The sequence below is a fragment of the Pristis pectinata genome, chromosome 1 (genome assembly GCF_009764475.1).
Source record: "Pristis pectinata isolate sPriPec2 chromosome 1, sPriPec2.1.pri, whole genome shotgun sequence".
Lineage (NCBI taxonomy): Eukaryota > Metazoa > Chordata > Chondrichthyes > Rhinopristiformes > Pristidae > Pristis > Pristis pectinata.
Genome location: NC_067405.1, coordinates 38,655,361 through 38,680,099, shown reverse-complemented (window position 1 = coordinate 38,680,099; position 24,739 = coordinate 38,655,361). Strand labels below are relative to the sequence as shown.

Below are 24,739 nucleotides of genomic sequence, written 5' to 3'. Positions count from 1 at the left end.
GGGTCCTGATGACAATACCCCCAGCAATAAGCTGCAGAACTAGTGCCACCTTGAGCAGGATCAGCAATCTTTAACCAGAAGGAACATATATCCTAAAGAAGTTGATTGTTATTTTAATGAACAGATATAACAACAGATAATGATTGGTTCAGACATCAAGAGAGAACATTGTAACATTTGTGAGCAAAAGATAGGAATAAAATATGTGAAAATAATGGTATGCAGGTAAGGAATGAGGTGTCTTTTTGATCGATTATCTAAAGTTTACAAATTGCAGACAACTTGAACTAATTTCAAAATCATGTATAGATAAATGTGATAAAAAGCCATATTGTTTTGTGTTTACTAAGTGACAAAATAGAAAAGAAAGAAAAGATAAATCCAAAGTACCTTTATGTTTTGTCTATCGATTGTTGTTTTTGTGCACATAAGTATGTTACCAGTTAGTGTTTTCTGTGGCTGTTTAAGCTGATGTGACTTAAATCCCAAGATACAAAAGACCAAGAACTATCCAAAACCGTTAACATGGTGGAATCTGACTAAACAACACAAGCTCAACGTAATCTGATTGTGTTGAGTTAGGACAGATATCAAAAAGATGACAGGGATTCAGGCCTGGATTGTGTTTTAATTTTATGTTTGAACAGAGCTCTCCTTTCTTCTGTTGGGGAAAGTTACTCCACAAAGAGCAAGAAATAAGAACATAAGAAAACTGGTGTATGCCAGTTGGTCCCTTAAGCTTGTCCCACCATTTAAATATGATCATGGCTCTTATGTGCCAGTTCCTCATAGCCCCCAAATCCCTGATTTATCAATAACTTCTCTCCTTCCTCTTTAAATATCCCCAATCATCTAGCCTCCACAACCCTCTGGGGTAGAGAATTCCAGAAAGTTACCACCCTCCATGAGAAAAGTTCGTACATAATGGTGGCTTTCATCATTTTACTAGTGCAGCCAGGTGAAATATTCCATTCTTCCTGCCTTCACAAAACATCTTTTTGGTACTTAGAATCTTTGGAGAGGTTTAACTGAGCACAATATCAATGACAGCATGTTGCATTAAAATAGTCAGTCCATTATACAGCACAGGGTCTTGAGCCACAAAGCTAATGTGGCTCTGCCTAATATATTTACCACCACCATGGGACTGGGAAAAGGGTGTAGTTCCTGCATGTGACCAATAAAAAAATTGAACTCAATCTCAATCTTACCTGTAGGATCTTGTTGTGCACAAACAAGACCCAGAACACAATAACTGTACTTCAAAAGTCATACAATTACACTTTGAATGAAAAGGTTCAACTGCTATCTGGAGTTTCTTAAACAATCATTACTGCTCCCGCTGAATACCACACTTACACTATAAAAAGCTGTGATGAGATTTTGGGAAACGTGGACCACTTCATATACCACACAGTCACCTCTCAATGAAGTTATATGTCAATGATTAAATTAGTCATTGGCATTAGTGTGCTAGCACAGCCTTTGTCAACTGACGAAGAATGCATTTGAAATTCAAGACTACAAACCCAATACAAAGCATATTGTCTACTTGGCAGCAGAAGTCTTTCTGTATGATTCTGAGATAGGGACCACCTTCACCAGACAACTCAGAAGGATGCCCACCAATGATGTCTCTGCAAAATTCACTTGTAGAATAAAAAAAACTGTGCCAGTATCCTCTCCCAAACCAATATCCCCAGCATTGAGGTCCAAGTTACACTCATTCAGCTCCAATGGGCAAGCCACATCATTTACACTCCTGAAACAAACAACTTATTCTAAGCTTCATCATGGCAGAAGATTACCAGGTAGACATTCAAGGATATTAGAGTCACACAGCACAAAAATGGTCTTTTTGGTTCATCATGTTCAAGCTGACCTCTTTGCTCATTTACATTAATCCCACTTGCCCATGTTGAAACCACATTTTTCCATGCCTTGCCTATTTAAATGTCTGTCTAAATGCCTCTTAAACATAGTAATTGTATCTGATTCCACTACACCTTCTGGTAGCATGTTCCAGAAACCAACCATCACGTGCGTAAAAAAAAGATTTAATGCCTAGATCTCATTTAAAACTCCTCTTTTAAACCTATACCCTCTTGTTTTTGATACTCCTACCATTGGAAAAAGAAAATCATCTATAATATCTGTGCCTCTTAATTTTATAATCTTCCATCAAGTCACTCCTTAGCCTCCTTCGCTCCAGGGAAAACAGGACCAGTCTATCCAACCTCTCCCCATAACTAAAGCCCTCCACCAGGCAACACCCTGGTGAATCTCCTCTGCGTATTCTCCAGTGCAATCAGATCCTTCCCATAGCATGGTGACCAGAACTGCACACAATGCTCCAAGAGTGGCCTAACCAGTGTTTTGTAAACTTACAACATAACGTCATAACTTTTTTTATTCTATGCCCCAACCTACAAAGGCAAGCATGCCATACGTCTTCTTCACTGCCATATGTACTCGTGTTGCCACTTTCAGGGAACTATGGCTAGGGAACCAGGGTCTCTCTGTTCATCAACATTCCTTAGTGTGCTACCATTTACTGTACATGTCCTACCCCTATATGATTTCCCAAAATGCATCACCTCACACTTGTTTCAATTAAATTCCATCTGTCAATTCTCCACCCAAATTTCTAGTTGACCTATATCCTGATGTAGTCTTGTACAATCTTCCTCACTATCCACAACAACATTAATTTTTGTGTCATCTGCAAACTTACGAATCAAACTTCCTACATTCACATCATGGTTGCTTATGTGCATCACGAACAGCAAAGGTCCCAGCAACCAATCCCTAAGGTACACCACTAGTCATAGACTTCCAATCAGCAAAATATCTTTCCACTACTATCCTCTACTTGTATTACCAAGCCAATTTTCGACCCAATTAGCCAGCTCACCTTGGATTTCAAGCAAAAACAGTAGTTGTAAGAATTCAGCACATCAAACAGCATCCGTGGAGGCAAAAGGAGCAAGCTGACACCCTACATCAGGATTGAGGGGGAACAGGAAAGATTGCCAGTGTATAGCACTAAGTAGTTGGATGGGATAAAGGCTGGTAGATTAGAGGTTGAATCAGGTGGGGGGGGGGGGTGGTACAGGGGGAGAGAGGAAGAGAGGGGATAGGAGAGATGAACAGAAGAGAAGAAAACTAGGTGGACAGGGGAGTGCGTGTAGGAGGAAAACAGAACACCGAGGGTAAATTGGTAAATTCATTGGTTTACTATTATCACATGTACCGAGGTGCAGTGAAAACTTATCTTGCACACTGTCCATACAGATCATTTCACTACAATAGTGCATTGAGGTACTACAAGGTAAAACAATAACAGAATGCAGAATTAAGTGTTACAGTTACAGAGAAAGTGCAGTGCAGGCAACCAATAAGATGCAAGGCCATAACGAGGTAGATTGTGAGCTCAAGAGACCATCTTATCATACTAGGGGAGCATTCAATAGTCTTATAAACAGCAGGATTGAGCCTGGTGGTACGTGCTTTCAGGTTTTTGTATCTTCTGCTCGAATGGAGGGGGTAGAAAAGAGAGAACATCTAAGGTGGGCGGAGTCTTTGATTATGTTGACCGCTTTACCAAAGCAGCAAGAAGTGTAGACAGAGTCCACAGGGGGGAGGCTGGTTTCCATAATGAGCTGAGCTGCCTCCACAACTCTCTGCAGTTTCTTTGCAGTCACAGGCAGAGCAGTTGCCATACCAAGCCATGATGCATCTGGATAGAATGCTTTCTATGGTGCATTGATAAAAATTGGTGAGGGTCAAAGGGGACATGCAAAGTTTCTTTAACCTTCTGAGGAAGTAGAGGCACTGGTGAGCTCTCTTGGCCATGGCATTTACCTGGTTGGACCAGGACAGGCTATTGGTGATGTTCACTCCTGGGAACTTAAAGCTCTCAGATCTCTTAACTTCAGCATATTGATATAAACAGCAGCAAAGGCACTGCACCCTTTCCATCACGTCAATGACCAGCTCTTACATTTTGGTGGCATGGAGGGAAAGGTTGTTGTCATGACACCATGTCATTACACTCTCTATCTCCTTCCTGTACCCTGACTCATCATTATTTGAGATTCAGCCCACTATGGTGGTATCATCTGCAAACTTGTAGATGGGGTTAGAGCAGAATCTAGCTGTGCAGTTGTGAGTGTATAGGGACTAGAGTAGGGGGCTGAGGACACAGCCTTGTGGGCACCAGTGTTGAGAATAATCATGGCAGAGGTGTTGTTGCCTATCCTTACTGATTGTGGTCTGTTGGTCAGGAAGTCCACGATCCAGTTGCAAAGGAAGGTGTTGAGTCACAGGTCTAGGAGGTTTAGGTGTGGGATACCTAAAATTAGAAAATTTGCATTTGGCCTCTTGATAGCAATGGAGGACATACAAGTCAGTGGGAGAGTGGGGAGGAGAGTTAAAATGACATGTAATTGGAAGCGCAAGATAGCTGTTGCAGACCGAACATAGGTCCTCCGCAAAATGGTTGCCTTGGATCCTATGGGCATTGATCTTCTGGACCAGCCTACCACGTAGGACCTTGTCAAATGCCTTACTGAAGTCCATATTGACAACATCTACCACCCTGCCTTCATCAATCTCCTTGATTACTGACTCAAAAAACTCAATCAAATGAATGAGACAGGATTTCCTATGCACAAAGCCATCCTATCCCTAATCAGTCTCTGCCTTTCCAAATGTACATAAATCCTATTCCTTAGAATTCTCGCCACTAATTTGCCTAGCACTGATGCAAGGCTCACTAACCTGTAGTTATCTGGATTATCTGTGTTGCCCTTCTTAAAGGCACAATATTTGCTATGTTCTGAAAGCCTCCTTGAAAAAGTGTAACATCACCGTCAACTTGTGGGAATCCCTGGTTGTTTAAAATTGAGTTTTCAGGATGCCATTGAGAACTTAAAATTCATTTTTTGGAAACACAAAGGCACCTAGCATGTACAGAAGTGCACTATCTCCAAAGCTAACCCCCTACTGCCCCAAACACCTCCTGCCCCACTGATGGCAGAGTCTGCAGGCCCCATATGGGCACCATGAGCCATCTCTAAGCCCACAGATCTGGTGAGAAAGCAAGTCATCCTCAATCCAGAGGGACAGTTTGTTTAATTTATTCATCTTTTGTGATTTGGGCATTGCCATTTAGATCAGCATTTACTGTCCATCCTTAAGTGTCCTTGTGAAGGTGGTAGTGCGCTGCTATCTTGAACACTGCAGTCCATTGCTCAAAAAGGCAGAAGCCAAAACGAAATGTTTAAAAATTCATTCCTCTTCCTGCAAATGAACATTAAAGGTGCACTCCTCCTTAAAACATCTTTCTCACAAAATCCACTGCATTATGTTGAGTTAGTTAGTGCCAGCGTAGAGCACGTCTAATATACTACTGTGATCCATTCTTTATGATAGATTAGATATCTACTTCACTTCAATTCGGAAGGATCCATGACAAACAACACAGATACCTTCCAATAATTAGAGGCTAAAAATGAATCAATCAGATTTGACCCACACAAATTAAATTTCAGTTGGCCAATACAAAATACAGAAATAATTCAGAACTGAAATGACAGTATTCGTAATCACTCTTGGAATGGGGCTGTATTTGAAGTCCCTAAAAACGGACGCGAGGATCATAATGTAATTTTCTCAGTCTCAATGATACCAGGAGAGGCAGCAAAGCAACTGTGCACCACCTGCTAATTAACATGAAGCAGCATTATAACAGAAGAGGGTCAATACCATGAGTGATTGCCAACACTCAAAGCTAACTTCCACCACTTAAAGTTAGCCTGCACTTCCTTATGGAGCAGAAGATCACATCTGCAGTAGGTAGAATTCACTGAGGAACTCATTCTGATAATAGCATAAAGGGAGATAACAGGTTCCAAAATTTTCCAAAGATACACTGGAGTCCTTGGTGGACAGGAGATATGTGCTTCGTCCCAAAGGGGGAAGCAGGCCTTCAGACAAACATAAATGGGAGCAATAGCAAATTATTCTCCCTTTATCAGGATAAGGTAGTGCACAACAGGAGAGTGACAGCAAATGGGACGATAAGCTTGCAGCATGGAGTCTGTCCAGAAAATGTGCTGAGATAGAGGATCCCTGTGTTTTCATATCGATGCTTTCTTTTCACATCCCAATTCACAAGATAATACATAGAAAAAAACTCACCACAGAACCTTCAGCACATTTAAAAATTATCTGGAGCATGGATATGTATGTTTTTGTAACATCACATCTCATTCTTCGAGATTCCTGAGGGTGAATACTCATTCTTTCCTCCTAAGACAAGCCCCTTATTCATTTCAGGTATTTCCTTCTTTAAATGAGGTCAAAATTATACATAATACTTCAGGGTTTTGGCGAGACCACACCTATACATTTGTAGCAAAACTCCACTGCCTTTTAACTCCATCCCTCTTGCCATAGAGATAATATTCCTATGTAATTACTTGCTGTCTTCACCTCTTTCTTAGGTAGTCTCTCAGGAATAAGAATGGCTTGCTTCCACACCTGTGTTGGGAATTCTGAGGAAGCTAAAACACCAATGTGGGAACCACAGGCTCTTCTACAGGTGGAACAAGAGGTACCTGACGGAGTGGGCAGATAGGTGGTGCACTCAGTTTGTCACTTCCGCACAGCTTCCGAGTGCATTCAGCTCATGGATTAAGGTTCTCCATACTGTCCTGAATGCTCCCTGTCTACTTTGGGTGGTCATGGGCCAAAAAATCCAGGAGTTAGTAGGGATGTTCCATTTCTTCAGGAAGGCTTTAAGCATATCTTTGAATATTTTCCTCTCTGTCTGGTAAACTCTTCCCACGCCACAGCTCAGAAGAACCCATCTGTTTCAGGAGACTAACGTTAGACATGCCAATAAAGTGGCCTGCCCAAATGAGCTGACTAAGTAGATCTAGGAATGCTGGGAATGTTGGCCTAGAAGAGAGCACTAATGTTGGTTCACTCTTCCTTCCAGTGAATTTGGAAGATTTTGCAAATCCTTTATTAACTTAAAATAACTCTCAAGAACAAACATTTATACAGTCACAATAACCCTAAAGTCAATGACGATACCTTTAAATAACACCATTGGACAAGTCTTTCCTGTTGTTGTATGTTATTCAATGGCGTGTGTTTAATAAAAAGGCATTAGTTGGAGCACCAAACTCTAAAATGGGTGTTGTGGCATCAAATCTGTATTGACATTTGAAAACTGGGAGTTGTGTATGTGAATCTTGCACCCAGTATCTCTACAAAGAATATGTACTATCAGAGGCTATTTTTAATGCACACTGACTCCAAAATATGAACAAATGTTTCATGCTAACAAGGTTTTTACCAACAACTTGGCATAGATTGTGCAGTTAAGAATAAAGTCCTATTTACAATATGATATGGAAGATTATCCAACTGCAAACACATTTCACCTTAAAATAGTATGCCTCTTCATTTTTCATCCATCCCTCAATGTGCAAGTATAAAATAGGAAAAATTGACATCTGCGTTCAGTAACTGATTGCAAGGCAGTTATGATTTAGATAAACCTTTTTGAAAAAGTAATGAAACTAATCATATAGTTTTTCTTTAACCTGTACTTCAAGATATGATGTGACAATGTTGCCACTCCAACCCTTCCACAAGATTCCAAACCAATGTACTATATGCCTGTCCTAGTGAACCAGATGACTTCAAAAGGAACAAATTTTTCTGGTCTCTTAGCCAACATTTCTCTTCAACCACAATCACTAAAACCCGGTTAACTAAGGTCCTGCATAAAAGTCAAAGCGAGAAATTTGTCAGTGCCAATTTCCTGGTGATAAAATTCTCCTAAAGCCATTTTGAAAAGCTCTTTTATTCTAAAAAAAACATGCAATAAATTTGTAAGTGCCAGTTCTAAAACACTCCAGCATGCTCCTTGTGTAATTGTTGTTTTAGGAACAGTTGGTGTTAGGTGTCAAATTTCTCATATTAAATGCAGTTTCTTTTCCCCACATCTCCACTCTTAAAAGGTAGCCCTTAAAATATGACACCACTATACAACCAGCACTCTTTCAGGTATTGAAGAATGTTGACATGTAATGAGTGCAAACCACAACAACGGGTAGGGTGGAACAGCTGGTGGCGGAGGAACCTGCAAAGTCTTCTGAAGAACAGTGTGTGCAGATGACAGCCTCCTTGTGCAAAGGGAACTCAGGGTAAGGAAGTTATTTGTGGTTTGTCAAGGTGTCATATGGAAATAAGGATCACCCTCACTTTCAGAAACTTTGCCTGAGGATCCCTACAGGCTGTTTCTGCTGATACATGCCACATTTGACACTGTTGTGCGCTGCCTGCATTGCAGAAGTCAAACTCCATTGGCATAGTGGGGAACTTGCAATTTTTTCATAAATGTGACTTTTGCATTTGCACTTGGGGTATTTGGTTGCAGTGCAGGCATTCATAGAAGGTCCTGATATCCTTACAGGCACCTCCTTGGCAACCTCCTGCCTTTTTTTTGTCAGATGCCTTCCTCCAGATTTTTGTTTCCCCACGCACTTTTGATATGGGCATGGAACCACTTCTTTTTGTGCACCTTTCTGCTGGCATTTCTATCCACTAGATTTTGAGGGGATACTTGCTAAAATAATTGGGGTGTATTGTGACTGGGGTCCCTGGTGGGTTAATCTACTTGAGGTCTATTTGCCAGCATTGTCTTTTTGATGATGTTCTCTTTGAGCAATATGCAAAGCTCATTCCTCTGAATGAACAGCATATACTGTGATTCATTCAGATCAATAGGGGTGAAAAACTTGACAGAAACTAAATTTTGGGCTCTGTACAACAGTTATTTGACTACCAGAAAAAAACAGCACTAGAGTATACATGATACTCAGACTAAAAAGCCCATCCGTATTAGCAACAGGTAATAAAGATTTGCCCAAAATTGTTAAACAGTGCATTCTCATGTGATTTTTAGTAGCACAATATAAATTTTATTTTGGTCATTGTGCATGCAAATTGAGGTCAAAGAAACCTTATTAAAAAAAAATTAACCAAACTATTCTCTTAATGTAATAAAATAATATTAGCGGATTCACTTATCAGCTTAGCTTGATTATAACAAGTCCATTTACAAAGATTGTACTTTTAAGAGCCCTAGGCCGTACAATGAAAAAATAAAACTTTTCATAAATGTACCTTCTGCGCTTTCCATGCCTTCAACAAATACACCACCACACTGGGGAAGTACCCAGTAGCGTCGTTTGTAGCGATCTTGTCCAAATGTCATGGCGCGCAATGAATGAGAGGCCTCAAACAGCTTCTTACGGTACTGGCTTTGTTGCTATTCAAATAAGACATCTGCCATCAATGATTATGAACCTTCACAAAAACATTTTTAAACTAACAGACATGACTTAGAAAAAAAAACACACTGCTACTTTCTATTACAGGTATATTTCACATTAAGCAGAATTGCTGTAACGCGACAAAAACATTTGCAGAATTCTGATCAGTACAAAAATAGATCCACAAACTGCTTGAACTTAAGTGGAAATTATATTTTCTTAATCAATTTGGCATTAGAATGCATAAGCCCCAATGCAATTTGAACTTCTATGGAAACTTCAGCACAAAAAAATTTCAATGTGAGATGTAAAGGGAAAAAAAATCAAAACTCAACCATAGTAGATGGTCATGAGAATGGTGACCAAAATTCTGACCAAAGGATTGGGTTCCAGGGATCGTCACACAAGAGAAAGGGTTAAATGCAGAGATATGTAAGAAAGGGAGCTCATGATGCAGGGTAAAGTCAGAGTAAATTAGTTGATACTGGTGGCACAAAGGAAAGAGGAGATGCACAGTGTCAGAACAGAGCTTGCAGACATGTGGTTGTAGGTGGGAGAAGAGGAGAAATTGTAGCTCTTAAGAAGATTTCAGTCATATGTACATGTTGAGAGTAAAAGTACAATTGTTACTGTACTTTTAAATTTGTACAATTTACAATTGTTATTGTAACATAAACCCCATGGTTTATGTTACTCAGCTCAATTATGCTCATCTTGGGCTTCACCAAGATCATTTAGCTCCTGGCCTAATGATAGCTAGACACAGAATCAGAGTTGAATTCCAATGATGTGGTGAGATGACTGCCCATGATGTCAAAGCAGTAGGTAACCCGAGTGTGGCATAAAGAAGCCCTGGTAAAACTGAAGCCAGTGGCAAGCAAGAAAAATTCTCTTGGCTGAAGTCATGCCTTGCATAAAGGGAGATGTTTGTGGTTGTTAATTTGGTTAATTTCGCCCCTGGACATGGAGTTCACCAGGGCAATGCCCTGGGCCCAACCATCTTCAACAATGTGCTTCCTTCCCTCATAAGGTCTGTAGGGAGATGTTCAAATTCTTTCACCATTCTACTGAAAATAGAGTAGCCCATGCCTCCATGCAGCAGGACCCAAATATCACGGCAAGTAGCAATCATGCCACAAAAATGCTGGGAATAACCACCTCCAAAAAAGACCCTAACCATCTTCTCTTGACATTAAACAGCAGCACCATTGTCAAGCACCCCCCAATCATCCACATCTTAGGGTTACTTTTAGCCACAAATTTAAATGACCCAGCCACATAATCATGTTGCATGAGCATGTCTACAGCAGGTGACTCGCCTTTCAACTTCTCTTCCATCATCAAAAAGACATAAGCTAAGAGTATAATGGAATACTCCACATGTGGATAGATGCAGCATAAAAATAATCAAGCTCCATATGACCCAGGACAAAGCAATCGGCTTGATTGGTACCCCAGTCATCATCTTAAACATTTGCTTCCTTTCCTCATGAAATCAATGTAGCTCCAATGTACACCATCTATAAAATGTATTGCAATGCAGCTACATGCCAAAATTACTTCAACAACAACTTGCAAACCTGCAAACCACTACCACCAAAGAGAACAAGGCCAATAGGCACAAGGATGCTCCACCATCTGCAAGTTTCCCTCCAAATCGTACACCATACCATCATTCCTTCATTATCACTGGGTCTAAATCTACAACACCTTAACCACAGAAGTAGAACTGCATTAGTTCAAGAAGATTGGTCACTGCATGTCAAGGGCAACTAAGAACAGACAATAAATGCTGGATTAGTCAGCAGGTTAGGCATTCTTAACCTGGGCATGGCCTGTATTAGATTACCTTGACAATTTTTTGACACAAGATCCTAACAATTGGCATATTGTACTTTCCTCTCCCTCTTTCAAGCATCATTACCTCTTAATAACTTAGTCAATTCCTACCTCCCTCCCTAACAACATTTAGTTTTTTCCCACCCAACTACATTCCTCAACTCCCAGCTTGGCATTTTCTATGCAACTGTAGCAAATGAAGTCAGTGCACATGAACACCAATCCATTCACATCTTCCCACATCATGCAGAACCTCAAAATACTCCTTCAGATCAAGAATGCATGCATACTTCCTAATCCACTATATACTTTGCTCATTGCATAGTGCCCATTTACATCAAATAATAAAATAGACATCTCTATTCTCTGCACAAATGTAATTTCAAGTTACATGGATGATTCAAATGACCTCTTCTCATGACGTACTCAGTCTTTTAGAATTTTTTGCCAGAAGGCATTACACAATTGTGGAATTGCTGGAAGTGTCCAGAAAATTCAGGTAAGAATTGATCAGTCGCAAGTGATACACACTTCCCAAAAGAGAGACAATGAATATATCTAACAGAACTGTGATCCCTCACTTCCTCTTGAATTTCAAAGGCAGTATCATTGCCGAATTCCCTAGCAACAACATCCTGTGGGCAGAGGAGGGCAGCACCATCATTGACCAGAAACCCTGGAATTCCCATATGACAACACTGTGGGAAAAACTTCACCACAAGGATTGTCCACATACTGTTAAAGAATAAAAAGTATATTGTATATTAGGAAACATTTACCCTACACTAGAACATTAGATGTTTTCATAAAGCACATACTTAAATATATGTTCAAAGACTTTTGTAAATTATACAAAGCAGACTACCTTTTAGAATATAGCACATCTATTTTACATGTGAACATAAATATTTATAATGTTATTAATGTAGGTTGAATATTTGATTTTAAGATCATATTAGGAGACAGGCTATTTGAATATTCTTTTCATGCAAGGTGCATCACCAGAAAACGATGCTGGAAAGAGCAACTGAAAATGCAGAGAACTGTTTTTAATTCTCATTTGCAACATGCAAAAATTAATTTATTTTGAATGAATTCATGACCAGAGACTTATACAATAGCAAGTAAAACAGTATGCTAGATTTTATACCACGTCTTCCTTCTCCTTCAAAATGTTCTTGATACAGACCCGAAAACAGACCTCAAGTAAATTAATCCCAATTTACTAATGTAAAGGAAAAAATATCTCCTAAAAATATTCAGCTTTAATGGAACCAAACCACATGATGGATGCAAAAAGACTTCTACCTTGCTCAGTTTTTCAATTTGTTTCTCCAGTTCCTCTACACTAGTCAACTGTTCTCCATCATCCTTAAAAAAAACAAACAACTGTGATTAGGAACAAGTGTTAAGCATTAATATATAAAAATGTACAAAATCAGATTTTGTGAAGCCAACACAAGATCAGCCATGAACAAGTTCAGCTCTGATAATTCTGAAGGGCAGAACAAAATTTCAATTCTCCACAATGCATTTATTTGTTTGATCATAAGAGGATCAGGTATCATTATTTATCGTTGTTTACACCACAATTATTGATAGAAATCTCAGTAAACATGTATTCAGTCTTTCAAGAAATATGAAAAATAAAATGATAAATGAAAACAAAAGGGATGTTTTATTCTTTAGAAAAGGTTTTCAAGTCATTTTGATGTACTCTTTCCTTTTCTTATTACGAAGCAATTGTAAGGTGCTATATGTCCAATGACCTTATGTCAAGTTACGCTCAAAGTAATTGGCTCACGAATACCAGAGTCTAGCACGTCTCTCTAAGTCTTCTGTCATCAATTTATGATTGTGATGCAAAGGTACTGTGGATTGCCAACTAATTTTGATGATGTCGATAAAGCATGTTTTGGTTGCAGATACAAGGCTCACAAATGGCATAGGCATTGTACAGCAAAGCAGATTTTAATGGTGGGTTGAGGCCTGATTTGGTGTTAAAAGGCTTGACTTGACCTGGAATATTTCTCGAGATTTAATGAAGATTATCTTCAAGTATGGTTGGTAGGTACTACTTCCATCTCAATCCTCTCCCCTCCATCCACAACTTTGATGGGATTACCATACAGCATTCCTTGCCACTGCAAATCGCTACTCAATCCCCCACTTATCCCACATTCCAGCAATTCTGTCTTTGACTACAATCTGCTTTACACCAATTCCCTTACTGTCTCCACTCACTCCAATGGCAGAATGAATTAGGTCTTGTGTGCAGTAGAATATCGGAATTTAGGCTAAATGGCCAAGCCATAATTTGATGCAGGCCAAATGTGCGTTATGGCTTATGCATTAGTGAATAAGCGATATGGATGGTCAGAATGGAGATTATTTTTTTAAATAAAGAACTAACAAACTTAACAATTTGAGATCTCAGAAGAACCTTTCAAAGCATCCCATGATGTAAATATCACAATTTTGAATATGTATAAAGCATCTTAAAAAACCATTAATGGAAAGTTGGTCACACACTTCATACCATGAATGAGCCTCCTTATAGATTACGTAAACCTGGAAATATACCAAAGCATCTCCACAGAAAATTCAAGAATATCTTAGAAATAGAATTAAGGAAAAGTAATATCCAATTAGGAAAGTAGAGATAAAGTAGGGGTGACAAACTGTTAATGCATGAAACAACGGCATCTCAATGTCTAAACTAGCTATAATGCTTATAATTTTATTTGCACCTCATTCATTTGAAACTTGGCTGGATAATCGGGATTATACCAAATCAAACTAAAGAGTACCAATGGATACATTCAGTAATTGCAAGCACATTTGTATGTATTTGTAGCATTTATTTTTCATTGTCCTAAGCCAGTAGCAAAATTTGCGCAAATTCCATTCCATACCAGTCTCAAAAAGTAATACACCAAAGGCTTCCAACTTAGGACATCTGCAGTGTGGAGTCTTTATCCACAGTCTTGACTATAAGTACAAAATAACACTGGTCAATTTACCTCATCTTCAGCAATTTCTATTTTCTTTGCCTTCTTTTCTTCATCTTTATCCTCTTCATCATCATCGTCGTCACCCTGATCATCACTGTCATCATCATCGTCATCATCATCGTCGCTATCACATTTTCGCTTTCTCTTTCGGCCAGGAGTGGGTGTGCCCAATAATCGCTGTTCTCCATTACTGTCAACGCCACCAATTGACTCTTTCTTACCAGTTCGCTTAGCATGAATAATTTTAAGCCTAGGAAAAGATAAATTGTGTCAGTATTCTTCAAGACTAGAATGTGGTATTTGTGGCAGTTCAGAAATATATTAAAAAGAATATTTAAAGGGAAAAGGGGGAAAATCATGGAATTTTCAGCCTGCTTTCTGAATAAAATTTAGCAAATGCTATCCCATCAAAGTACATGTTGTCTTTTTCAGCAATGCCACTTATTGCAAGAGAGATGTAGTAAATCACTAATAAAAAGGGACAAAAAAACTTCTTAAAGACAAATTTAAAATTCAGCAATATTGCAGAGTAAAATGTAAGTGCTGATAAAATAGCTTCAGCTACGAAGTCCAAGAATATAACATAACTTACTTCCGAAGTTTGCCTTCCACAATCCATTTGTCTCTTCTGAGATTGGACATATGATCAATATTTTTATCAATTTCACTAGACAAAACAAAATACAAATTAGCAGCAGTCTCATTTTAAATACTTACTTCGCATGAAAAGTCAAGATACTTACTTGACCACAACCTTGCTGCATGCAAGTTCATTAACCAAGAACGCAAGTACAGAAGCTTTTTGAACTGGAGTGTGTGCCTGGAAAGGTTTTGTGTTCAAACTTTCTGTAAGCTCTGTTTGTCCATTGTGGGCCTCCATGTAGATCTGCAAAATCTCTGAAACAGTGTCCTTGTTTATCCTGACATTGGTGACATGGTCTCCAAGAAAAGTTCGTGCCTGGGAAACAATTTTTTTTAAACAATTAAATTACCTTTGATGTCTAGTTTATTCATAGAATACAGTATCCAAGTTGAAATTCTACACTGGAATGGAAAGAAAGTGGCATCCGTTATTTTATGCATCAAAGAAGATGAGGAATTATAAATTAAGCTGTGTGACATTGTGCACTCATTTGTCTTAAATAACATTCTCTTGTCTAAAGTCTAGTTTTGATCTAGTTAGAATGCTTTTCCAATCAGTGGTTGAAAATTGCTTGGAGGCATATTACATATTCCAGAATCAGGTGTGAACAATAGAAACTTCTTGCTTCCAACATCTAGGTATCCTTGTTACCAAGACAAATGGACAGTATAGGATACATGTTTATTTATGGAGGTCATGGAATTAATGTTGTGACTGAAAACAAGAAAACATACAGCATCCACGATCAAAAATATGACTAATACAAAATTGCTGGAAATGCCCAGGACAAGCAGCATTCTACAGAGACACAAATAGGTAAGGAGCCTATTTTGGCTGATACAAAGCTGAGACACATAGAAAGTAAAATACTTCAGTGAAAATCTCCCAGCATTATGGTCTGGCACAACTTAAACTGGTCACATGAGTGCACCAGTACAAGCCCCAACCATGAAACCACTGAGAAAACTTTTAGCAGATGGCAAAAACACTCCAACTAAATTTTTTTAACTGTTTCACTCCAACTAACAACTTATAAATGCTTCTGAACATCTAAGACCTTCAAAAGCATACAAAAAATGGTAATAAGGAAATAAAAAACACGAATCAAAAAGTCGTATCAGTCAAATAGATAGAGTGAGGGCTGAGGGTGGAGGAGAGAAAAAGACAGAGGGCTGGGAGTGGGAGAGAGAAAGAGAGTGAGGGCTGGGCAAACCATTTGGCTAAGGAACATGCTGCACTTGAGATGCTGAAGCCGGAGGAATGTTCGTAACTCTTGCCAAAACATCTCTATGTTGGCTTGTCCAGAACCAGATCTTATCTGGTTGGTGCAGAATGTGGCTCCATGCCAAAAACTGGACTAATTACTCACAATTAGTTTTATCAAAATCCCCGAGATGTATCATCTTCGCCACTGAAGGATGAACATTGCCAAAATGCCATACTATTTTTCTAAAGATATATGATTTACTAATTATCCAAAGATGAAGTCAAATGTAATTTACATTGTTTTAGGTTAAAGTCCTCAGAAAGAATTAGCTCTACTGATGAGTTACCAAATCTGACTGATGTCCTGTACATTCTTTTTGTACTTACAACTGCATACACATTTTTTAACATTCTTTTTGTACTTACAACTGCATACACATTCTTAAAAGGTAACAAAAAGAACAGTTTAAATGTAGATATAACTGCTTCTTTTCTGAGAGTTGGTCACAAATTTGAGCATTCAAAACCGCCAAATCCTTTAAGTCTTTGCTGTTAAAATTATATGGCATCCATCTTTGCATGCAAACTGGTTCACTGGATGAAGATGCAAGCTGAATTGATAACAAAAGGTGGATGAGCATTTATCTTAGTCAATAGATTGACCAATGAAAGTCTAAAACAATAATAAAGATATTAAGAAATTTTGACTGTCATTAGAAAATAAAATCAGTTTCTCATGAACAATTATTTTATTTTATGGTTGCAATCAATGAAAGTAAAAACAAAAATGCATGTCCTACCTTATATCCTGGTGGTAGTCCTGGGTCATGAATAGCAGCACTTAATAGTCTCACCAACAAATCTTGGATTTCTCCCATGCTTTCACCCACATTAAGCAGTCCTTCTTGGAGTACATTCAAAGTTGGGACATCAATATTTAAATCAAAGCCAAGTACCTTACCAAAGTTGTGGAGGAACTGTACTACCATAAGGCAATCAGCAAAGGCACCTCCAGGCAGTACAAGACCAGGAATGGGGAGAAACTCTGGTAGAGGCTAAAATCAGACAACAAATAATAATGAGCTCAAAGAAATATTTATCTGAAGAAGAATTAGCCATATAATGTTTACCTTATCATTTATTAGATCAGAATTACCATTTACCAAGCAATATTTCATTTTTTGTGGCAAGTTAATAAGTCCTCCCCTAAAAATTTAACATTCAACTTTAGTTCTCATTGAAAGAACCCCCAAAGAATATTGGAGCCAATACATGGGTATCAAAAGTTAGGTTGAAAACAAAATACTCTTTTCACCTTCATTTTAAAAGGAAGTACAAAAAGGTGCCTTAGTATCAAAAACCAAGATGATAAAGAATTTTGATAAATTTGAACACTCTATTATCATTACCATGCTAGATTCTTTAGAGGTTCTCATCAAGAAACTAGCAGAAATAAATCTCCTCACTTAAAAGTTCTGGGCTGATTATATAAATTCTCAGTGTTTCTTCATACTAACAACCTCTTCTGGTCATTTTGTAAACTTATCCACTCATAGAATTAAAGAAATTCACTGCACAAAAAGGAGGCCATGCTGATCAGCTTTTATGCTGGCCAAAATAAGGCCTATTTAGCTTTGTTTCTCAACCCTCGCCCTGTATCCCTGTAGATTATGGCTCTCTTGTTGCTTAACCAGATACTTTGCAAGTGTGATGAGAGGCTTTACTTCCACCACTTTTTCAGAAACCTCCCCCCCCCCCCCCCCCCACGCCACTACTCTCCTGGTGAAATTCTATTTTCTCAAATCTTAGCAATTTATTTAAAATCATGTCCTATAGATATTAATCTCTCCGATAAGGGAGATGGGTCCATCTGGTTCACTATCTAGGCCATTTCATTTTTTTAAAAAAAACACACCTGAATTAAACCTTTCCTCAGTATCATATGTCCCAAAGACATAACCCAGCCTAGACAGTTTCTCTCCATGTTTTCTCATCCCTGACACCATCCTCAAATCTTTTGTCCTCCCCTCTGATGCAATTATATTCTTACCAAAGTCTGATGACAAGAACTCTACATAGTACTCCAACTGTGGACTGTTTTACACCAGTTTAGTATGATCTCCTTACTCTTGATTTCTACACCAATAAAATTAAGTATCCCATAAGCCTTCTTAACTACATTATTTGTTTCCTGCTTCACAGATGTGGATAAACACTCCAACATCCCCTTATTTATATCCACTTCTTCATATCTTACAGTTATTGTGTATTCCCTTCCATACGGTCAATCACAGGCACAACCCTCCCCACCATCGAGGACATCTTCAACAGGCAGTGCCTCAAGAAGGTAACATCACCAAGGACCCTCACAGTCCAGGAAATGTCCTCTTCTCGTTACTACCATCGTGGAGGAAGTACAGGGGCCTGAAGACCCACATTCAATGAATTAGGAACAGCTTCTTCCCCTCCACCATCAGATTTCTGAATGGTCCATGAACACTACTTTGTTATTCCTTTTTCTTTGCACCATTTATTTTGTAATTTATAGTAATTTTTGTGTCTTTGCACTGTGCTGCTGCTGCAAAACAACACATTTCACGTCATACAAGTCAGTGATAATAAACCTGATTCTTTGCTTGATTGCCCTTCGAAAGCACATTACCTCACTTCTCCAGATTGACTTCCATTTACCACTTTTGCATCCACCTAACCTGTCCACTGCAGCCAACAACTTCCTTCTTGACAACTGCCAATATCATGTGCAAACATTTTAATTATGGCCCCTACATTTAAGTTCAAATCATTTACATATACCATAAAAATCTGAATATTGAGCCCTGCAGAACTCTAATACAATCAGCCCTCCACCAACATTCTCACCAACCATTAGCATTTGCTTTTGTCCCCCTACTAAACCAAATATTTCCAACCAATTTTCCACTTTCCTTTGGATTTCATGAGTTTCTACATTCTTGATCTATCTACCATGTGGAATTCAGTCCAACACATTGCCAAAATTCAAGTACATCAATTGCATTATCCTCATACATCCTCCCTCTCACTTACTCAAGTTAATTAGACATGGCCTTCTCTCAACAAACCCATGCTGATTGTCCTCAATTAACCTGTGCCCTCCAAAAAGATTATTTATGCCGTTCATCAGATTTTTTTTTCCCCAGTAACTTGCCCAAGTAATGTTATATTAACTGGTCTGTTGTGACTTGGTCGATCCCTTTTGTCCTTTGAAAAAGAGAAACATTTCTGCTCATCATTCTACTCTATCGTTTTTCACCCCTTAAAACCATACCCCAATATACATGAGCGCCATGCCTTTTGCGAGTTAACAATGTTAACTACATACTTTCCTGCTCCATTGGCTTGAAATAGCAAGGAAAATCCACATATCCTGGAGATCTTCAAATATAGCATCCTTGATAGTCAAATCAGTGGTCATCACCTTTTATATTCTAGTCCTTCCTCTTTACTAATTCACAATTGTTCACAGTTATTTGTTTACTGTTTACACTAATCTTAAAGATAACTCCTGCTTCTTCTTTAGTAAAGCTATTTTCATGAAGCTTGGTGTCCCCCTTTCTTCAAATTCTCTTCTTTTTGTAATGGCAAAGCTTATCCAAAACTTGCATAATGATAATATCCCAGGAGCTAATTCGAAAACCCTTTCTCACACACGGACAGGAAACTAAAATTTGATCAATTACATAACATTTGTCTAACCACTAATCCCACTCTTCCACCATTTCTTGTATGATTTTTTTTAAGCAATATCACTATGCTTAGTAGTACTTTGAAACTGGCTTTCTTTTCTCTTCAGGAGTTACAAATTCCATACAATTTTCTTTCTCCCATATTTTCACCGTGTTCCATTTATGATTTAACAGTTTTCTGCTTCATTTACATCGATTTCAAGATTTCAAAACTCTGCCTATAATCTCTGCATTTTTAAATTCAAGAATGCATCTCTTAATACCCTTTTCTTGATTCTTATAATTCTGTCTTCAAGATTGTGTCTGGGGACACACTCTCCAAGCTTTGATTACCTGATCAGAACACAAACAAATGCTACACATTCATTTGAAAGGATATAGTCTTTTAAAACTCTATAACATATAATTACACATCTAAATAAGAGACCTGACTAGAAAGGATCATATTCTGGACAATAGTAACATTTTTGAAAACCAAAAGGAATTTTTTCATCCTTCCAACAGACTTACCTTGTGATCTGACAAACACATATCTTCATTGGGTTTCTTTAGCTCCTTGGCCATTTGCAGCTCCAATTTCTTCTGTTCTAATTTTCGTTCTTTATTTAAACGTTTCTCAACCTTTTTCTCCTGCTTTAGCCGTTCCCTTTCCTTTGAGTATTAACAGATTATAACTTACTTTTTATATCATTATGTACCAGGCCATAGAAATGCATTCAGGTACAATGATCCTTCGTTAAAAGTTACATAAACTACAGAATAATCCCATTTTCAAAGGAACTGATTAATGTATCACACAGTTCACTAAAATAATTCCACTCCATTGAAATTACAAGTAGAAATTAAAAACCACTGATACGACCGTTAATATTGATACATCTGTGATAAAGTGAGTTTAAAGTCTAAGTAAGCAAGCTATATTATCATACAGATACTCTGAGTCTCACTTTAACTAATAAATCTTAACTGTAAGTAAACAATTTTAGTTAAATATATTACACAACATAGACCATGCGCAGGCAGATTTGTTTAAACTGGCATCCTCACACTTTATTTGTCTACCTACACTGTACTTTCTCTGTAACTGCAACACCATATTCTGCATTCTATTCTGTTTTTCTTTTTACTACCTTGATGTAATTATGTATGGCATGATCTGAAATCTGCCACATAAAACAAAAGCTTTTCACTGTATCTCGGTAAATGTGACAATAATCAACTAATCCAATCCACCAGTCTTCCTGAGCCAAAGGGCTTGATTCTGTGCTGTATCGTTCAATGTTAAGATAACTAACAAAATATGGCAAGTTATTTGAATGTACATAAATTGGACAACATTTATTATCCTGAGGAAATGCACTTTAAACAGTCACATGCTTTCCCGTTAATTCTAGAAATAATATTTGTCAATGCACTGTTTTACTTACTTCAGCTTTCTTCCGGGCTTCCATTGCTTTCATGAGCATCATATGTTGCCTTCTCCTCTCCTTTTCCTAACAGTGTACAAGATAAATTTCAGGTTTAAATAGTTAGGTACTGATATTATTGTGTAGTTTAAAGTTTAAAAATGTATTTTTACTTTTTTTTTAGAATAAGTTAGACAATCGTGAACAGTTTAAAATAAAAACAGACAATGGCCAAGTTTGTGTACATTTTAGTTGAGGATTAGGAAATAACATGGACAATCAAAAGCAAAACAGAAAAAGCAACAGATGTAAAGACAGTGTAAAACGAAAGCGTATGCTTTAAGTTATGTACATAGTTCTTGGAAAAGCAGAGCAAATCAGTGCGATGCTTCTCCATAGCTGTCAGGTATAAAGCGCAATGGTCGGCTTCAACAGGCTAATTACCTTACATCTGCTTCAGTCAAAAATCATTTAGCAAAAGGCCAATCAGTATAAATTATCTGTTGTAATTAGCCAATTTTGTAAAATGTTATTACCTACATATCTAGGTTTTAATGCAAGATTGAAATCAGTCTTTCAGAACATCAACGAGAGAAAAAAAATTAACCTATCCCACATCAACTTTATTGAAGAAGAATTCACTACTTTAACATGGTATGCTCATTTTCCAGCAAACAAAATTATGCTATTGACTAATATTACAAATTCAAAATTTAGAAGAGAAGGAACTTGAGGGCTAGGAGGGTGGTATAAGGAGGCAGGATAACTTAAAAGTGATATTTATTTATTCTTATTTGGATCTATGTATATAGGTTATTGGGAAACCCTTATTTTTGACCATCATATTACTATCATTATTACCCCCAACCTTTCCACGCTGTAAATTGCTTCATGTCCATAATAGATATCAGCTTTGTGAAGTTACCATATATATTGTGCTTCAAATTTTCATCTCCAAACTCCCTAACTGCAGAAAAACTACTGAACTACAATCAACCTTACTTCCTTTATTGCAATGCTTTTCTATGAAAATTTCTATAATGACATCATGTGAAGATATCTAAATAAGACACATAAATTAACTTGCCCTGATCCACTTATCCCTCTCCTTCTAACTGCATTTCACTTTGGTATCCTTGGTCCAGACACTCCATGTAAAATGCCACAGGAGATCAAGTAACAAAACTAAAATTAAATTCACATCTGTGAACAAAGGGATCTGTGAACAAAGGAACTATTTATCTGCATTTATCTTCAATTTGAAGTATTAGAAATGTATGGTATTCATACAGAAAATGAAGTTTCATATATTTTGTTTATTATTTTGCTTTGTTAGATAGTAGAAGCCAGGAAGATATTTTGGGAATAAATGTACTGATATATTATCATGAAATTCCACTCTTAGTGATACTATAATTGGAAAGAGTAGATTATAGGAATATTTTGTTATTGAAAACAGAACATGCTGAGAAGTCTGTCTTCACCTGTTTACTGAAAGATGGATGACTTAAATGAACTGTGGTTAAGGTTGAAGAAATTTTCTCAAATTTGGTTTGCTGGAATGGCATTGTTCTGGGATGTAAAGAATAAACTTTAATAGAATGTGGGACAAGGGAATGAGTTGTGGTAAAAAAGATTGAACATTTATAGGCAGTCTAACCATTTCTGAAGAACTGTAACTAGTTTCAGAACTTGTATATTTATCCTTTTGTTGTCTCCTGTTACAAGGTGACAGTTGAAAGTGGAAATTACATTTGCTGATTCAAAAAGATTTTTTTTCTTTTGTAATTATAGCAGATGTATGCAATGCACTGTGCTGTAAAAGCCATGCAGAAGTATGTAGTATGACAGCAGCCAGTGCTACACTTTATGCATTACTATGACAACCATATCACAACCAAATCACGATGCGGTGTTAGATGTACAAAAAACATACCCATACCATATCTAGTCTATGCCTCTCCAACTCCTGGTAGAAAGAGTTGGCACATTATTATGAAACAGTAATCACAATTTGTTAAAACCAGTGCATATTATTAAATAAACCATTTTCCCAATACCAAAGCAAGCTAATTTAAGTTGAGGAAAAGTTAAGTATAATAATAAATGTTTACTTCAATATTTGTCCCAAAAAGGTATAGAAGAAAACAGTCAATAAAGCAAAAATTCACTAAATATTGTTAGTATATATATCATTTACCAACCTGATGCTTAAGCAGGACAGCCTGTTGCCTTCTCAACTCCTTCTCCTTCAAAATTAACAAAAAATACAAATGGTTGATTATATCAATTGTGCAGATGAAATGAACATTGAAACTGGAGACAAAATTGTGATTACAACTCAATAACATGCCAATATGCCAAAATCTTCTGAAATTAATAAAAGATAAAAGTAACTCAAGATGCTTGAAGTACCTGTACAGAAAAGAAAAAATATCAACAAAACCTTCCATGTTAAACTTTCCAATCTCATGATATGACTACGAACAAGGTCCTATGATATCACTCCCTAAATTACTTCCTCCACATTTTACTCAGGGTCCTAAATAATATATTGTATATCACCTGTCTATACATTTTAACACAATTACAAAATCTCCCTACATAATCGTCCAGTAAAGTTCATAGATCCAGAGATCCTTCTAAACTAACCTTCATCCGTTTCTCGGCTTCCAATAATTTTGCATTTGCTGCTTCTTCCTTCTTTTTCCTCTTAGCCTGTGCATGCAAAACAGGTCTGGAGGTCATGCAAAAAGCACTACTGGAACTTGAAACAATCTCAAACTTTTAAAATTTACATGCTATACATCACACCAAAATACAATGAGCTAGAATTTCTACAGAACATCGACTAAATACGAGGACCACAAATATTTCTAACAACTTATAATCAGACACAAAATTTCTGTAAAACATCCACAGTCAAAATACTAATTAATACAAATAATTTGGAGAGAGATGAAGAGAAGACTGATTTTTAAGGGCTATTCAAGAACTCTCTGTATCAGGACCAAAATATTTGCCCACAATAACATCCTAAAGTAATATGAGATTCAGCAAACAGTTGCAGACAAATGCCTCACCCACCAACAGCAGGGTCTGCACTGAGCAAACTTCCTCCAAGCTTACTTGGATAACAATGTGTTCTGCGAAAAGCCTCTTCAAACTCAGGATTGGAAATTTGCCTAATTACTACAGCTATAATTAAAACAAATCATGATGCTTTAAACAAAAATAAACAAATGACTGCATGTCCTACATTTGCATACTCAACTCATTCAGATATTTGCTCAATTTGTAATATTTAGTCATACAGCAGTGGCAGGCCCTTCAGTCCACCAAGACAGTGCCGTCCATCAAACACCAATTTACACTAATTTTTATTACATTCTCTCCATATACCCATCAATTCCCCACCCCTCCCCAGATCTACCAATAATTTACACAACAGGTACAATTTACCTACCAATCTGCATGTCTTTAGGAAGTGGAAAGAAACTGGAGCACTTGAAGGAAACCCACACAGTCACAGTGAGAACATGCAAACTCC

General features: G+C 37.5%; 1 protein-coding gene across 17 annotated transcripts in view; it reads right to left on the bottom strand.

Annotated features, from left to right (window-relative positions):
- The window catches only part of baz2ba (bromodomain adjacent to zinc finger domain, 2Ba), a 227,068-nt gene that overhangs the window by 49,964 nt on the left and 152,365 nt on the right, over positions 1 to 24,739 (bottom strand). For 12 of the 17 annotated variants that reach the window (XR_007955976.1, XM_052011471.1, XM_052011509.1 and 9 more), the window contains 11 exons: positions 23,842 to 23,907; positions 23,394 to 23,438; positions 23,132 to 23,158; positions 21,211 to 21,276; positions 20,294 to 20,434; positions 16,859 to 17,113; positions 14,953 to 15,167; positions 14,802 to 14,876; positions 14,219 to 14,459; positions 12,504 to 12,566; positions 9,208 to 9,352 (listed from right to left, as the gene is read on the bottom strand). Coding sequence is in view for 16 of the 17 variants with exons in the window: in XM_052011471.1 (XP_051867431.1) it covers positions 9,208 to 9,352; positions 12,504 to 12,566; positions 14,219 to 14,459; positions 14,802 to 14,876; positions 14,953 to 15,167; positions 16,859 to 17,113; positions 20,294 to 20,434; positions 21,211 to 21,276; positions 23,132 to 23,158; positions 23,394 to 23,438; positions 23,842 to 23,907 (1,339 nt within the window). In the remaining variant the exon portion in view is untranslated. The remainder of the gene's footprint in view (positions 1 to 9,207; positions 9,353 to 12,503; positions 12,567 to 14,218; positions 14,460 to 14,801; positions 14,877 to 14,952; positions 15,168 to 16,858; positions 17,114 to 20,293; positions 20,435 to 21,210; positions 21,277 to 23,131; positions 23,159 to 23,393; positions 23,439 to 23,841; positions 23,908 to 24,739) is intronic. The other 5 variants (XM_052011518.1, XM_052011546.1, XM_052011584.1 and 2 more) reach the window with 3 other exon arrangements.